Consider the following 18,788-nt stretch of genomic DNA (forward strand, 5'->3'; position numbering starts at 1 on the left):
TATTCTAGGATTTGCCTTCATTAGGGACGGCAAGTACTTTACCATCTGGTTAGTTTGAGTTCATTTTAAGGACAGGGCAACTAAGCTGCACAACACTAAGTTGCAGCAAAAGAGAGGTTGAAGGTTCCCGTAACAGAACTTGACAAAATTACTGTTCTTTCAGCAAACAAAATTTGAATAAAAGATTCTAAATAGTATTGAGGGTACATTCACAAATAGAGGGTTCTAAGAAATCAATGTGCTTGCTACATATACTGCCTCATTCAGACATATGATATGGACTTTCAGTTGCAAAATTGTCTGCAACATATCAGCTGCATTGAACAGTGATATACAGCACCTATGATTTTGTCTGTTTAAGATAGAAGTAAGGCTAAGGCTACACAACAATGGTGGTCACAGCAAGCCTAATCCTATCCAAAATATTCAGTACGACTTGCTTTGGCATGACTTTAGTATAGTTGCAAAATAGCCAAGTTACAGAGAAGTCGCAAGCAAGTCACAGTTGCACGCTGCATGCATTGAGGTCTATAAAGCAAAGCCATGAGCGACTGACATCATGTGACTACAAATCCATCAAGGATGGATTTTCTGTTACTGTTGCATTACAGTTGCACTATGTCACAGTCGCAGTGCATCACCATACAATGACATTAGGTTCGACTTCATGTGATTTTTGTGTTGCGCAATGAAAGTTTCCGGGGTGACAGGGTCCCGACCCCCCATTACAGCCCCCTATACTTACCTGATCCTGTCGGGTCCCGCTTCCTGATCCGGTCGGGTCACGGAGATATGAGCGCCCGAAGCCCGGCGCGCGCGCTCACAGGAGAGTCCGACGCTCATAGAGAATGAATGGGGAGTCCGATGCTCCGTCATTCTCTATGGGCATTGGACTCTCCTGTGAGCGCGCGTATCGGCATCGGGCGATCATATCTCCGTGACCCGACCGGATCACGAAGCGGGACCCGACAGGATCAGGTGAGTATAGGGGGCTGTAACGGAGGGTCGGGAGCTTGTCACCCTGGCACGGGGGGTGACAGGTCCTCTTTAAACTTTAATGGAAACTGCAGTAAAATTGCAATGCAACCTGATCATGTGATGTTACCCATGAAGATTAGGTATAGTAATTTCATTACACAATTCATTATGTTGCAGTTATCCAAAGGGTCTTTCGGAGGTTATTATCCTAAAAATTGTTTAATGAAAGTTACATTTTCTAGTCATATGATCAGTACAAACTTGTCCGTTGTTATTACATATTTTCTGATTAAATAAAGTGGTATTCCCATCAACACTAACATAGTTTAACTTGTAATTTGCTAATATTTTTGTAAATGTTGTGACCCAGGGGCTGCTGGTATTATTGCAGGAGCTAATGGTAGTGTTACCGCTGCGGTACTTCTCACGGAGCTAGGAGTAGTGGCTTGCTCTCCCCGGGTACCAACATACTCCGGTACTTCTCACGGAGCAAGGAGTGGTGGCTAGCTCTCACTGTGTACCAACATACTCCAGTTAGGTGTTCCAGTTACCCTCTCCTATAGTGTGACACAAGCACAGGGATTCAGGGATAACTTTAGAATGGGTACAGATAATACAGAGTTCCTTGTTCACAAGGTATGCTTAGCTTGAGTATTAGGCTTGTCAGTTAAATCCCTTTTTGGATGTTTTAAAAATCACTGCAGGTAGACTGAGTTTAGATAAGGTCTGGGTTCAAAGTCTCTTTAGAAGGTGACTTTTATTAGGTTGTGACTAGAGATGAGCAAAGCGAATTCACAGCAATTCCTTAACTAAATTCGCTAAACATGACGGCCACAATAGTAGCCATACATGCTAGCTTGCAGTACTCTCATTGGGTGGGAGCAATGCACCATAATGCAGCAGGCAGTTAGAGCAGGGAGAGACTAACAGAGACAAATAGGGACAGAAAGAAGAGGATAGGGGGGTGAATTGTGAGTGATTTTCTGTGGGAGCTGTTAAGCCAGTATCCAGTATACCAACTAACTGGGTGCCTCTTGTGCATTATACAAAGTTACTGGGACCAGTTAAGGCAAAGTTAATATTATTGACTCACTGGGCACAGTCCGCCTTCCTAACTTATACCATTTCGCTTTCATCAGTGAAGACAGTGTCTACCTTCCAAACTTGCCTCATTCACACGTTCAGTAATTTTTCTGGTCTACAAATCCACACACTATTTTTCCCTGTGATCTGTTGAAAAACATCTGTATTTGCACAGTTCACATTGATCAGTTAGTTATATAGGTTATTATTATAAAGTATAGTAAGTATATTGTATATAGTAGTTTATATAGTTCATTAACCCTTTCCCATTGGGGATATTTATCATTACATGCACCAGCGTAGAGTGTATTTTTTTTTTTATGCAAGCCCTGTCTTTGTGAAAAAACAGAGCTTGTACAAAACATTTAGTACAATTTTGCTACTCTGCAGTACTTCAGTATATGTACTTCAGTACATATACCCTTTGGCTAGAGGACCCACTTAACAGCTGCTGTGCCTGTTACCCCAAAATTTAAGCCCCGATTATCAGGCAACAACTAATAAAATGTGTATATAATAATGTGAATATATGTGAGAAATATTGACATTTTAACGCTGACAATAAAACGCAATACAAATAATTAAAACTGAATTTATTATGATATAACAGCAATGACTGTACTGTACTACAAACAAGAAAGGGGAGCGCTTTAAACAATTCACATGTTGGGGTGTAGCCTAAGGTCAAAACAAACAATCAAATACACCAAAAGACTGAGGTAGACACTATATAAATAGATGCACACTTCACCAATTATTTGGAAATAGTATGACAATCTTTATTTCATATACAAAAGCACCACAAAAAGTTTAAAAAACAATGAAAAAAAGGGAGGAAAGGCATGATAACTAGCCTCCCAACAGAGAATTCATCTATAATATAAGGTTCTACATCAGGGATATCAAACTCAGGCCCTCCAGCTGCTGCAAAACTACAATTCCCATCATGCCTGGACAGCCAAAGTTATAACTTTTGCTGGCCAGGCATGATTAGAAATGTAGTTTTGAAACAACTGGAGGGCCTGAGTTTGACATGTGTGTTCTACATGATCCAAATAAATTAGCAAACACACTGTAAGGCCATGTTCACACAACATAAAACACTGGCTGTTCTGTGACCTGGCAGGGTCACAGAATAGCCGGTGTTAGTGAAGATCATTCGTGCATCCATGTGCGCCCACATCTTAATTCACCATTGAACACAATGGAGAGTACATCAAGAGCCGCACTCTCCTTTGTGTGACCTGTCAGGTTTGTGTGGCCACTATTCAATGAATAGCGGACGCACAAAACTGACATGTCAGTTTTTTGTACGCTGCTGTTAATCCCGGCCAGAGTGTATACAATGGGGGAGATTTATCAAACATGTTGTAAAGTGAAACTGGCTAAGTTGCCCCTAGCAACCAATCAGATTCCACCTTTCATTTTCCAAAGAGTCTGTGAGGAATGAAAATTGGAATCTGATTGGTTGCTTGGTTGCCAGAGAGTGTATAAACTCTGGCCGGGATTCCCTCTAACTGCACTGCATGTAAGATGTGTATTAATCAAGGCCGTTGTTGCGCATTGGCAACAACGGTCTTGATTAATACACAACATACGTTGTGTGAACATGCCCTAATAATGCAGCTGAACCTGACAAATAAATATGTCAGGAAAACCTATAAGTAATCAATATACTGGAGGGGAACTGTGAATTAATAGTAAATAGTAATAGTAAAACACAGTGCAATACAATTTATAGTGCTAAGTGCACACAAAAAATGAGAAAATGACACACATCCTGATTGCACAGATTGTCAGCTTCAGCAGCATTATTACAGTGTGTTTGCTAATTTATTTGGATCATGAAGAACCTTATTTTATAGATGAATTCCCCGGTGGGAGGCTAGTTTCTGTATCATGCTTTTCCTCCCTTGTTAATGACAACTCTTGTGGTTTTTTAATTTTCTTTAAACTTTTTGTGGTGTTTTTGTATATGAAATAAAGATTGTCATACTATTTCCAAAAAATTGGTGGACTGTGCATCTATCTATATAGTGTCTACCTTGTTATTTTGGTGTCTTTAAGCAATAACTGTACTGTACATCATAGTCAGGAATATGACAGTGATGTCATCACAACTATGATTATCCAAACACTGAGAGCAAGATGACAGTGACCTCATATGACTGATCTTTGCAACACAGTAGTAGGTGACCTAACTAGAGATGAGCGAACCTCGAGCATGCTCGAGTCAATCCGAACCCGAACTTTCGGCATTTGATTAGCGTTGGCTGCTGAACTTGGATAAAGCCCTAAGGCTATGTGGAAATCATGGATATAGTCATTGGCTGTATTCGTGTTTTCCAGACAACCTTAGAGCTTTATCCAAGTTCTGCAGCCCCAGCCAATCAAATACAGAACGTTCGGGTTTGGAACGACTTGAACCCGAACCCGGTTCGCTTATCTCTAGACCTAACCAAGCAGTGTTTAAGTTTGTAACGTAATCAGGCATTTATAGCACCAAAATCAGTAGACAACCATATTATATAGGCTTATATCGAGAACACCGGGGTAGGTGTTTCTCTTTGTGGCACATGAAGAGGTGCAGAAGTAAGGAGCTCATCTCATTGACCTACATATTACCTAGTTGATGTACAACTGAGTTTTCCTTCTTGTTTTTTTATTATTTTTATACGATTGTAAATATATATATACTTCTTTCACATTTGCTTGTAACATACATCTACTTGAAAAAAAGACATTTCTGCTGGATGGATGTCTCTGGTTCCAATAGCTCATACATCGATGAATTAATGTATTCTCTTTATGTGCCACTCACAATGATTGTCTAATTTAGCATGTTTCAGTTACAATAAATGATGAGGTTTTTCTAAGTAAGTGAAGATGCATGCATATTTGATGTATTTCTTAGAAATGTATGTATACATTCAAGGTTGAGGGAACTATATGGGTTGACATCTATATATTTCAGGCATTGTTCATACATAGTAAAATAAAGCCAAAATATGGCCATAATTTTGGTGAAGAGATACATTTTTCCCTCTCATTTTACTTTTATTTTACAATGTGTGAACATAGCCCCAGATGTTTGTGTACAAAAGTTTATGCTTCTGAGTATACAGATGTACATCTACAATAGCAAATGGAGGTTAACATAAGACAGGTAGGTACTGTATAATGTATCTGTACATAATATGACGACTAATATATTTATCGTATTTGCTTATACATTTAAATATTTCAGGCCTTTAGATTTCTATTCACTTGCTTTTCTTCTAGCTTGCGTGAAAAAGCATATGGACTTTTCTGTGCATTTTACTATGGATTTATTCACCTAAAACCATCTAGCTATGCGGCCTGGAGCCTAGATTTCTATTTATAGAGGGAATCCTGACAGTAAGCATTTCAGCTGCCAGTAATTATACAATTATTCAACAGGATGTGGTAAAGTTTTCAATCTTATATGAACATATGGTATACACCAAATACCTTCATTCTCCTTTTGACTCTTTACGCTAATGTTCACTTTAAGTATAATAATTGCCAGATTGTGTCATTATGATAAAATTGGGTTTCCTGATAATGTTATATTAGGGAAACAACATAATAATAGTGCTTTCTATTTTAGATACCAATCTCTGCACTTGTATCTTTTGTGGAGGCGCTGGAAGTGGGATATACCAAACATAAAAATCCATATCACAACCTGATTCATGCAGCAGATGTTACACAAACTGTTCATTACTTTCTCTTTAAGTCAGGGTTAGCGGTAAGTAATGCATTTATATACTTCTTTTTATAGGCATTTGTACTCATTTTAAAAGTATGGTGACATTTAAAGGGATATTCAGTGTCACTGTTGAAGTGTCACTGTTACAAAAAACTTTTGACATGTCATAGTGTCCATTCTCCGCTCTGAGTTAGAAAAAAAGAGTTGGGTTTTATAATGGAGCTCTAAGGAACCCCTATCTGCAGCGCGGTCCTCTCCTGGCTCCTTCTCCCGATCGGTACAGGTCTGAACACTCAGACCCGGACTGAAGTAAACTTTTGACATGTCTTTTTTGTAACAACAGTGACTCTTTACATTTTAGTTGGTCATCGAGGTGGGGGGCAACAGAATCAGAGGGAGGGATTGGCCTTCACATTGCTGAATTATGGAAATAATTTTTCTGTTAATACCTGCTATGTATCTTAGCCTTAAGTTGCTCACAGGAATTTAAGCAATGTTCTTTATTAGCAGCCATCTGTCTAATGAGATGACCATGTTCCCCCGAACGGGGAACCATAGGTCCGTAGGAGTACAGTGGTGGAGACAGAGTTGTCTTTTCTATTGGAAAGCCGAAGGATAGGCGGCTGCCCGGGGTGCCTCTGTGCTCTGAACTGACCATAACACACTGAGTCTGACAAAGGAGCGATGAGCAACTCGCGCCTCTGTTTGTCAATTCATTCCTCTATCTGTCATTCTTCCTTGTAAGAACAAGGCCACGGACCCTCCTCCTGCCGCAATTACTAGAGACTGTGCTTCACAAATCCCTGTGACAAGAGGCCAAGGACTCACACACTGCACAATTCCATCATCATAATCATTACCGTATAGAACTTGTTTGCATCTTATTTCTGCTCTAAAATCACTTCATTTAATCGTTGGACAGTGTCAACTAGGAACTAGGAATTAGCATTCCTAATGATGAGGAGGGTGGGGAGAAAGGACAGAGAGGTTGTGCCAGCCTAATGCATATACAAATGTAAGCCCCGGCCGTTAGACACAGCGCTGCTGGATTAAAAGTTGTTTTTATGACAATAACTGCATCCCCTGCTGAACGGACCCCAGGACAGATCTTGGATTAAAAGCAGCTATCCGAAGGTACAAGTGGTTTGGGGGGGGGTCAGATTGTGGGTACAGAGTCGCTTTAAGGGGTTAATCTAAAGTCTCTACATCAGCTGTCTCAGAAGGGAGGGGGAGGATGGGGGCAAAGAGAAAACCCCACATACAGCTGAGACCTGGGAGAAGGAGACAAAATGGATAATAACAAGTATGGAATGAATTGTTAAGTCTCCACATAAAACACAGTATAAGGCTATGTGCACACAACGGATATGTAGTAGAAATCACGGCCGTTGCAACAACGACCATGATTTATACAGCACACATGTTCTTTTGAAAGCATAGGATCCCTAGTAGTGCCGCAAGAAACTGACATGTCAGTTTTGTGCGGCCGCTATTCACTGATTAGCGGCCACAGAAAACCATGTCAGTGCTCACAATCGAGTGTGCGGCTCCAGCCGCACGCTCCATGGTGAGCAGTGGGGGATACTGATGCGGGCGCGCACGGATGTGCCCGCATCGGAATTCACCGGCACTAAAGATCATCCGGCCATGGAACGGCCGGTCTCTTACAAGGAGTGGACATAGCCTAAATGTACAACACACTGTACAACAGCAAATAGTAATTGCCCAGCAATATGAAGTTATAGTGACTCTACATGGATATAGGCACAAGGAAATCCACCAACAAAAAGGGGTATGCTGGAACCTGAAAAGGTATTATCTGTACTCACTTGACTTTTCGATATGGGATGGACCCTTGCTTCACTTTGAAACAACTCCAACAACAATAAACACAGACTATGAAATAAATGCACAAAACACACTTTTTGGTGTTAAGATGGCCACAGCTTTATTTAAATCACAGGACTTAATCACAGAAGTCAGGTGAAGTGCTAGGTCACTGGGATTCACAATACTGTGAGATCCCCAGCTGTTTGACATACAGCACCTGGCCAGAGAGCAATAAAGGGGGGGGGGGCACGTTCTGGCCCACCAGTCTAGCATAGCCAGTCTACTTTAAGGGCCCTAATGACCCTACTGAAGATCCATACTCCTGTGCTTAACTACTGTGCCCACCCCTGGATGACATTACCATTATGACTGGTTCAGCGAACAGTAAAATGTTGAGTTCAAGTCGAACTTATAACAGTAGTAGTGGTCAGTTCGAGGTTCGATTCAGACTCGAACTTGAACCCCATTAAAGTCAATGGGAGATGTTCGGGTTAATTTTAATACCTATACAGGTGAGGAGAAGCTTTAATCAACATTCAGAAGAGTAAACTGGATACATGGAACACTTTAATGAAGAAAATTTGGCTCTAAGAATTACAGAATTTTTTTTTTTACTCTAAAATACTTAGAGTTGAGGTAGTGACTTAGCAGAGTTTAGATAGTAAAGTAGCAGAGTTGAGGTAGTTTCCCTCCTAGCATCTTGTATAGTAGTCAGTATGATGGAGGTCACTCAGCTTTCCCAGTACCTTTTGCATACCCTCCTGAGGAAGCAATAGATGCGAAATGTGCATTGAGGGGGACCCGGTGGCAGTGGCAATTGTTTACATTTACATGGATGAGCATGGTCTTCAAAAAGTGTTGTTTGTGTATGCTTTATTATATAGTATATGGTTTTTAATGGTAACTAGCCTCATTGTCTTTTTTAGTATACTTTCCCAGTATCCTGTATAATAGAGGTCACCCAGCTTTCCTAGCATCTTGTATAATGGAGGTCACCCAGCTTTTCCAGCATCTTGTATAGCAGTCAGTATAATGGTGGTCACCCAGCTTTCCTAACATCTTGTATAGTAGTCAGTATAATGGCGGTCCCCAGCTTTCATAGCATCTCGTATAGTAGTCAGTATAATGAAGGTTGTTTATCAATTCTGGCATCTTGTATAGTAGTCAATGTAATGGAGGTCAAGCAGATTTCCTGACATCTTGTATGGTAGTCAGTATAATGGAGATCACAACTGCCTGTCATTATGCTGGGCTCCTGGTACACTGATGTGTGCGCGGCCGCTCTCACTGCAGCAGTCCTGCACACATCTACAGCGCCTCAGTCAGGAATGTATATATACATTCGTACTGCACAGGGTATGTGCTGTAGGAAAGTATATATACAGATTGCTTACTTGAAGGGGTTAACAAGTCATTCAATAACAGATATAAAAAATGACATAATTCAATGTGAAAAAACCTACTGACCATTTACTGGAATAGTCTTGGCAGGCAGGGCTGAATTAAAGGGAGGACATCCAGGGCACGTACCTCAGGGCCTCCACCACTTAGAGGCCCCCATCAGCTAAAACCCAGAAGCAGGGATCCGAGTTTAGGCTGGTGCAACTATGGCAGGGGGTGGGGAAACTCCATCCCACAAGCCGCATCAGGCCTTCGACATCCCCTGATGCGGCCCGCTCGCACAGCGCTCTCCTGTGTCCAGTAGCCGCTAGACACAGGTGCCTGACAGTTCCTGTGAAGCAGAACGATGCTGCGCGCGATGACTTCATTTCATTTCACCATCTACACAGTAACTTTACTGTATTGTCTCCTGGCTGCTGTTTAGCCCTGATTTGCGCAAAATCCCAGTAAAACGCAGCGGTTTTGCGCAAATTATAGCTAAACAGCAGCCAGGAAACAGGACAGTATGGGAAATACATCTTTTGATCAAGTTAAATTGGCTCCTGTCTCCCCACACTGACAGAGGGCAGGAGGCTCCCAGGCTGCCTCATCCACTGTGATCCTTCTCTCTCTGCTCCCGTTGATGGCACCCCCCCTGGTCTCTGCGCCCGGGGCAGCTGCCTCCCCCCCCCTCCCTATTGCCCGGCTTCCTGTCACCCACGTGATTTCCTATCTATAGCTAGTGTAAGGTGCACTGTGAATGGGTGAAGAGTGCAGATAGAAGAAGTAAAGAGAGAGATTATAGGATAGAAGAAGAGACTCCCATAGGTTCACAGATCCATGTGACACACAAATAAACAATAACCCTTTCCATACTTCAGCCATGCAGAATCTGAGTACACATACCTATAACAGCGACATCTAGTGGCAAAACGTTATCACCACTTACACATAATAAGTACAGGCTTTTGTGAAGGGTGTAACCAATAGCAACACCCGTGGTGGGACACCACAACGCCACCCAGTCAGGAGCCTGTAATACAGAACCACTCCCACTATGAACCACTTAATAACCCAACTTCACCGGATGAACCATTAAGTAAAGGGAGGGATTTTCACCTCTCCTCGTGCACTCCTTCCATCAATTTGCACCAACCCCAAGGACCCCCAAACTCGGCACATGCTGCTATGACAAAAATACTAAACCAATTTCTCTGAATGACTGAGAACAGGGAGCCTGGGCAGGACTCTGCTACTCCACATATGGCTAAGATAGAAGGGGTATACATCACTGAGGACTTCATGTAGAGTACATGTGAGGAAACTAAATCTGTACACAGCAATCACTATCATTAGTTGATTATAATAGGGGCGTTTTGGGCGGCAGCCCAGGGCCCTGAGCTCCTGGGGGGCCCATGACCACCCAAAAAGATTTATACTTTCAGTGGTGTACTGTCTCCTGGTTACACTTCCGCCATAATTTGCAAAAAAATCACAGTTTTTTTATGGCAATTTTGCACAAATCAGGACATCATGACATTATCTATACTCTACTACGAACGCAAGGCTAATGCCGCCATAGTTACAGTGGGGTGGGGGGCCCAGGCTTGGTGAACAGCCCGGGGCCTATGGTAAAGTTAATCCGCCCCTGATCACTATATATGTATACAGCTCAGGAGAACCCATGTATGGAACATATGAGGTAAATAATATTGTGTATACAGAAGTCAATATATACATATCAGGGGAATCCATGTACAACATATGTGGGGTAACTATTAATGTATATTCAGCAGTCAGTATATACAGATCAGGGAAATTCATGTACAACATACAGTATGTGAGGCAACTAATAATGTGTATACAGCAGGTAGTATATATACAGATCATCAGTATATACCCGTCAAGGGAATCCATGTGAAATACAGCTGAGGTAACTAACAATGTGTATACAGCAGTCAGTATATACAGATCAGGGGAACCCATGTACAACACATATGAGGTAACTAATAATGTGTATACAACAGGAACAGGACATAGCTGTAGGTTATATACAGGTCACTGAAACATAAACCTGTCCTGCACACAGGGGCGGATTAGTTTTACCATAGGCCCCGGGCTGTTCACCAAGCCAGGACCCCCAACCCTACTGTAACTATGGCAGCAGAAACGTGGTGTTCATACTACAGGATAAATTATGTCATAATACCCTAATTTGTGCAAAATCCCAATAAAAAAGCTGCAATTGTTTTTGCAAATCATAGCAGAATTGTAGCCAGGAGACAATACACCCCTAAAGTACAAGTCTGTTTGGGTGGCCATGGGCCCCCCAGGAGCTCAGGGCCCCGGGCTACCGCCCGAAACGAACCTATTATAATCCGCTACTGCCTACACAGCATATTCACTATACACAGCCTGGATATAGAATACACAACATTGCCAGAGTATACAGCACAGTCGTTAAACACAGCATGGACAGTGTACACTGCACTGACATGTAGAGATTATGGGAGCAGTCTCCATACTGAATAATCATCCTCCTAATGTATGTATCCCCCTCCCCTGGTTCAGACTGCTCCTCTCTCGTCAGGGTCTCCACAACGTTTGATCCCCCAGGTTCCTCATAGAGCATAGTAATGGCAGGTATCTGTACAAGTAGTGATCTATCAGCCATGCCTGCAGGAAGTGTACACAGCCCCAGCTACAGTGTGTGAGGTAAGTGTGAGAGAGTCATGGGGGGATATGGTGATGCAAGGATCCCTGAAGTAATACTTATCCCTATCATGATAGATAAGCCTATACTACACTACTATATGATAGCTGAGGTGAATGCGATAACATATTTGTGATGTAACATGATAAACCCCAAACCCCAGTTTTTCTCCAGATCTTCTTATGAGAAAGAGGAAAGGAGAGACAAGACAGAAAGTTATATCTAGACCTAACCCCACCCTCTTCATAGCAATACACTAGGCATATACTCATCCCTCTTAAAGCAGAACCACTTGTGCTTAAAGGGAACCAATCAGCCCAATCGGGCTGATATGGTTCCCTGAACTGCTGTATACAGCTCCTGCAGCGGCCGCGGCACGTACCGGCCGCGGCTGCAGCAGTAGCTGTATAACCAAAAATAAAAAGGACTTAAATCCCCTGGGCGCGTGACTGCTAGTGGTGGGGAAGTAGTCATCTGGGCGGCTCCCTGCCCTGTATCCAGTCACCACTCTCTGCCTGTCAGCGCGTTCGGAGGGGATGATTGACAGGCAGAGAGGCCAGTAAAGGACCTCTCTGCCTGTCATTCATCCCCTCGGAGTGTGCTGACAGGCAGAGAGCGGTGACTAGATATGGGCAGGGAGCCGCTGCATCTTCCCTGCCGCTGCATCCTATGCGCCCGGGGGATTAAACTGCTTTTTTTCAGGTATACAGCTATTGCTGCAGCCGCGGCCAATGCAGGGGCAAAGTCATATCCCCCTTTGCTTAGTGCTCTAGGGGAGTCTTCCCAGCAGCTTACCAGCAGGTACAATGCGAGGCTGTGAACCCCATATGCTGATAGAGCGCTAACCTGATGCATTATCAGTGACAACATGTTAAATTGCTTATTAGAGATGCATAAGGAACACCAAAGCCTTCTCCCTATGTTTAATTTAATGTCCTTTATTCCCCTATTGTTATTAGGTGAGCTTCTATATTTTGTGTATAACTTGATATTTGTCTTAGTTGTGTGCTGCTGTATGCTATTTGATGTCTTGGTTCCACGAATACACCTATTCCCCATTCAAGTTCGTCATACAAATTAAATAGTAGACAGTGTTTTTTCCCAACCTCTCTCTAAGATGCATGTTTATTTCAGTAGCGTAAACCTCTGCCAGAGCTCTCTAGTAGCAGTTTATGTCCTGTGGAAATGAAGGACTAGGCATGAAGAAACACAACATGTTGATTTCTACACTCAACGGCCACTTTATTAGGTACACCTGTCCAACTGCACGTTACCACTTAATTTCTAATCAGCCAATCACATGGCGGCAACTCAGTGCATTTAGGGTTGTAGACATGGTCAAGACAATCTCCTGCAGTTCAAACCGAGCATCAGTATGGGGAAGAAAGGTGATTTGAGTGCCTTTGAACGTGGCATGGTTGTTGGTGCCAGAAGGGCTGGTCTGAGTATTTCAGAAACTGCTGATCTACTGGGATTTTCACGCACAACCATCTCTAGGGTTTACAGAGAATGGTCAGAAAAAGAAAAAACATCCAGTGAGCGGCAGTTCTGTGGGCGGAAATGCCTTGTTGATGCCAGAGGTCAGAGGAGAATGGGCAGACTGGTTCGAGCTGATAGAAAGGCAACAGTGACTCAAATAGCCAACCGTTACAACCAAGGTAGGCAGAAGAGCATCTCTGAACGCACAGTATGTCGAACTTTGAGGCAGATGGGCTACAGCAGCAGAAGACCACCCGTTACTAGCATGGTGTACCTAATAAAGTGGCCGGTGAGTGTATATCCACTGCAATCTGCTGTAGAGGAAGAGGGCGTCCCCCACAGACGTGCATTATCAGTAAATACTAAACTAGCAGATTTAGACATGTTTGTTCTAAGGTGTATGAACACCTTTATTCCTGTTTCATTATCCATTTTTATTGCATGTGTGTAGTTATAGAGCTGCAGAACATTACACTATAAGTACATCCTAAAAATTGTTATTACCCACACTTCAATAGTGTACATGGTACAGAAAGCAATAACATACAGATATTGCTAACTTCATATAACAGGGCAGGGTCTTTCAACTTCAGCATATTGGCTGTCTTTTACCATCATAAGATGCTTGGTGCTTAGAATCCTCCCCCCTTAAGTGTCATGTAAAATAATGTTTTCACAGTAGGTGGTACTAGATTGCAGCTTTTAGGGTTTCGGCATTTTGGACTGTAGTCTGTGACATTATACCCTTGGGCTTCCAAAGCCCAGTGAATTCAATCCACTTCTGTCATTTGGAAGCAGCTACTGACTTGTGCAGTATCAAGACTTTCCCTGATTCCGCTGTCTGTGGGGATTACTTCATCATCAATTTACAATTCACAAATGTCAGAGTACGAGATATGCTTTTATCAAGCATTAATAAAATACGACATTTTACCACACATTTGGTTCCAAATTTACTTTCCCTAGGTTCCAGTGCACAAAGACAGACAGGCACTTATTAAAAAGAAATGAGATACAAAGATGTAACTTCTACACAGACCCAAACGAAAGAAAATACTTCAAGTGTTACTATTACTGTTACTATTTTTTTTAAAGCTTTCGATATGATGTAGAGACATGCCAAATGTTTTTATCGGTTAGAGTGTGGGTGCCCAGACCCCTATCAGTCTAATGAGTGGGGAAAAGTTCATTAAGGGTAGCTCACACACACCGTATCGCAGTGGATTTTATGCTGTGGATCCGCAGCAGATTTGATCTAAATAACTGAACACAGCATCAAATCTGCTGCAGACCCTGTACGTGTGAATGCACCCTAAGGGTAGCTTTACACGCACGGTATCACAGCGGATTTTGTCCAAATAACTGAACACAGCATCAAATCTGCACCATCAAATCTGCTGCACATCTACTGCGGATCTGCTGTGGTTGCTGTATGTGTGAATGCACCCTAGCTCTGGCATTGGGCCTGGATTTTGTTTGTGGAAGTGCATGGTTTCAGATTGGCCTGCAGTAAACTTCACAGCAGAGGGGCTGCTCAGTGTTCATAAGCAGGCTCTGCTGAAAGAGCTGGTGACCTTAAAGTAGTTATCCAGCGCTACACAAAAATGGCCACTTTCTTCCAGAGACAGTCCCTTTCTTGTCTCCAGTTTAGGTGGGGTTTTGTAACTTATTTCCATTGAAGTGGAGCTTAATTGCAAACCACACCTGAACTGGAGACAAGAGTCAGGCTGTCTCTGGAAGAAAGTGGCCATGTTTTTGTAGCACTGTATAACCCCTGGCAGACAAGTTTACCCTTACTTCTTGGGATATACTGATAATGACGGCCACTGATAACAACGACCTGTTCATGTTCATGTTCATTATTTGTAAACTTCGTTGTCAAAAGATGTTCGACTTTTTCGGGCAGCCATAATTTTCCGGCAAAAGACAGCCACAAATAATGAACATGAACATAATTTTCTTATTGAGGGAACATAGCCTAGGGTTGTAAAAAGGATTATACTGTTAAATTTAAATTGCGGAAAATCTGTGCAAAACATTTACAACATTTGTTATAAAAGTGGTCAGCTTGAGGCTGGGTTCACACTACGTATATTTCAGTCAGTATTGTGGTCCTCATATAGCAACCAAAACCAGGAGTGGATTGAAAACACAGAAAGGCTCTGTTCACACAATGTTGAAATTGAGTGGATGACCGCCATTTAATGGCAAAGTTTTGCTGTTATTTTAAAACAACGGCTGTTATATTGAAATAATGGCTGTTATTTACTGTTATATGGCGGCCATCCATATAATGGACAGACCTAAAACCTGCGCCAAAAGTCTAAGATAAAATTATGATGGATTCCATTGTAGATTTGGAAACAAATATGTCCTGAGAATTCAGTGAATGAAATCCATTTCCTCAGCAGATCGGGTATACTGCTGATTCGTGGCTTGCCTAGAATACGAGAAATATTTTGTATGTGAATAAAAGGGGTTTGTTTCAGGCTTTGTCTAGGGTTTGTATGGAGGTCAGATTAGAATAAAAAAAACAATCAGGGACCCAGGAAGTACTGAGCAGCAGAGACCTGACACTAAGGGTGGTATTACACGGACCGATAGGGGCCCGATAATACTTGTAAAGCAGCGCCAATCTGCTAGATCGGTGCTCGTTTACTGGGCCTATTACACAGGCCGATAATTGTTTAACAAGGGCTGCAGGGACAATGTTACAGATGTCCTTGCAGCCTTTGTTTAAACTGCATACATACCTATCCAGGTTGCAGGGCTCCTCTTCCTCTGTGCTTCTCCCCGGGTCCCGCGCGCTCCAGCTTCACAGTGGCTTGTCTCAGCTGACAGGCCGCTCAGCCAATCACTGGCCGTGGCGGTCCTGGCCTGTGATTGGCCGAGCGGCCTGTCAGCTGAGACAGGCCACTGTTAAGCCGGAGCGCGCAGGACCCGGTGAGAAGCTCAGAGGAAGAGGAGCCCTGCAACCTGCATAAGTATGTATTCCTCTTTGCATATCGTCAGCGTCGGCCGCGCACCGCTATTACACTTAGCGGTGCACGGTCGGCGCCTGACGAATTTAGGTCAGAAACTGACCTAACGAATTTAGGTCATCGGCTAATCGTTGTCTTTATTACACGGAACGATAATCGGCCAGATAGGGCCGATTCTGCCGATTATCGTTCCATGTAATAGTACCCTTACTAAATAACAATGATGGGGGATTGGGCATGAGTACAACTCCTGGCTCCCTAAAAATAAATAAGTAACATTTTAAAATAAAAATGCTGGATACCTTTGTGAAAAAAACCCTTTTCATTCACAGTCAAAAACATCCTACTGCAGTACCGGCGGAGATGATCTTTCCTGAGAACGGCCGGTCTCATACGCAGTCTGAACATAGCCTATGATTGTAGTACAAATAATCATGTGTTCCTCACCATATAAGCTGATCATTTGCCATTGTCTCTGTCGCTCTGAAAACAGGTTTTTCCTCCTGTATGCAAATCATCGCTAACCAGTCATGTGGGCAGTGTCTGTCTCTGAACTAGTGGTGGCTCCTGGGCTTTCGTCGCTCCCCTCTGTAATGCCACCTCTCTGGGCATAATTCACAGGCCAGGAGCCTACTACTTCATTCAGAGAACGCCCAGAGAGGCAGGATTATATCGCATTAGGGAATGATTACTGCCTAACTCCACCCACATGACTAGTCAGCGATGATTTGCATACAGCACAGGGAGGTGTAAAACTCAGCTTTCAGGGAGACAGAGACAATCAATTAGCTGCATAATGCTCTACAACATCATTATTTTACCTCAGGACACAAAATCTTACTTACTGGTTTACTTCTTGGTACTGTTTAACCCCCTGCCATTACTCCAAAAAAACATAAATGAAATATTTGCTTTTATGCCCCCGATTTTTGTGGCATTTGTGAATATGTCATAAATGTTGAAGATGATGATATCCCTTATTATCCCTTATGAAAAACAGTTGTAAAAAGTTGCAACAAGTCTGCATTTGGTTAAACAATTAAAATGCCCGCCAACATTTTCAATTAAGATCTTAGTGTGTGAGTGTAACATCGTTCTGCTCCAAACACTTACAGTAACATATCTGGTATAGTCAAAGCTACAAATGAAAAATAAAATGACTTTAATGAGAATCTCGAGTCTGCTTAGCTGACTCCAAAATAAACAGATGGTGTGTGCAGTTGCTTTGACAAGCCACAGTAACATTCACTTTGGCTCACAAACCATGACTTCAAAACTAAAACATTATTTTTAGAGAGAAAAGACTGTGATCTTTGCTTCAGATTCAAGCGATAATTAGATTATGCCCCAAATTATGACATTAGGAGGCCACAAAGGGTCCTGTGGTGGGTTTATTAATGATATGGAAGCCTTTACCTTTAGGCAGAACTTACCTGCTATGTGTCTTCACTGGTAATCTCATTACTGCCAGAGCTGAAACCTGAGCTTTGATTGGTTGCTTCGGGCAGTTTGCACCAGTCTAAATTTTACACCCTTTGATAAATCTCCCCCCATGTGATACAAGCATTTAGTAGGATAATATACAGAAGATTGGGTTGTACCAACTACCAGCTATAGGTACAGACATATTCCATTGCTTTTGCATCTGATATTCTGCCTGTACCTCATTATTATACATGCTGTCCATTTGTTGCCATGGGGTGGGGGGTTAACACTAGAAAGGATTTGGGGTAGCCAGGATTTTCCTCTCTGAGGTCTGGCTTTACTGGGATCAGTTTCCCAGGACTGGATCCAGCTTTTCCAAACACCTGGGGTGGAGGGGTGGCACGGAGATAAAAGGAAGCTGGCATAAAGCCAAGTGCCAAGCTCATCTTTATTTGAGGGCTATGGCTGTTTTACATTTCTGCTTAGAGAGCTTCAGTGACAAAATTGTCTTTATATAGATGCTAAACATAGAAGAAAATTGGCAAGTGAACAGAGCCAAAGTTGTAAATGAACTGAATATTTATTCATGGGGTGAGGTGTTCTTCTCTGCCAGTATATGATCTTTATAAACCAATATAAAATGCATGTTTTTTATGTTTCTTTTGTCTTTTTTTTACTGTCATGTTTTGCCTGTTTCTGAACCTCCTCCCATGAGTTATTGCTTGGTAGGACTTTTTTCTCTGAAATATTTGAGTAATCATTTATAGTAGCTCACAGTTTTGTGCAAGATTTCAAAGTGCATCTAACTTTCCTATGATCCAAGAAGTAAAAGCTTTCCCCCTTCTGCAGATAACCTGTAATCTCTGTTAGGGTATATTCACACGGACGGGCTCGCAGCGAGATTCTCGCTGCGAGCCCGGCAGGTCCTGGAAGTTCCCTACACTACATACTTGCTGCGGTCTAAACGACCGCAGCGAGTATGTAATTGTACCGCCCTTAACCCCTTCTGCTCCCCCGCTGTGTATATACTTTACCTGTCCTCGCTGCACGGGTCCGGCGTCCTGCTCTCCTGTCCGGCCAATTAGTGTGTTGCCCAGCCGCAGCCACTGATTGGCCGGGCCAAGAGCAGGACGCCGGACCCGTGCAGCGAGGACAGGTAAAGTATATACACAGCGGGGGAGCAGAA

General features: G+C 42.6%; 1 protein-coding gene across 10 annotated transcripts in view; it reads left to right on the plus strand.

Moving 5' to 3' along the window:
- Window positions 1-18,788, plus strand: part of PDE1C (phosphodiesterase 1C) — a 553,045-nt gene that overhangs the window by 444,379 nt on the left and 89,878 nt on the right. For all 10 annotated transcript variants that reach the window (XM_069958459.1, XM_069958460.1, XM_069958462.1 and 7 more), the window contains one exon: window positions 5,693-5,833. In XM_069958459.1, the coding sequence (XP_069814560.1) occupies window positions 5,693-5,833 (141 nt within the window). The remainder of the gene's footprint in view (window positions 1-5,692; window positions 5,834-18,788) is intronic.

Source organism: Dendropsophus ebraccatus, chromosome 2 (assembly GCF_027789765.1).
Source record: "Dendropsophus ebraccatus isolate aDenEbr1 chromosome 2, aDenEbr1.pat, whole genome shotgun sequence".
NCBI lineage: Eukaryota > Metazoa > Chordata > Amphibia > Anura > Hylidae > Dendropsophus > Dendropsophus ebraccatus.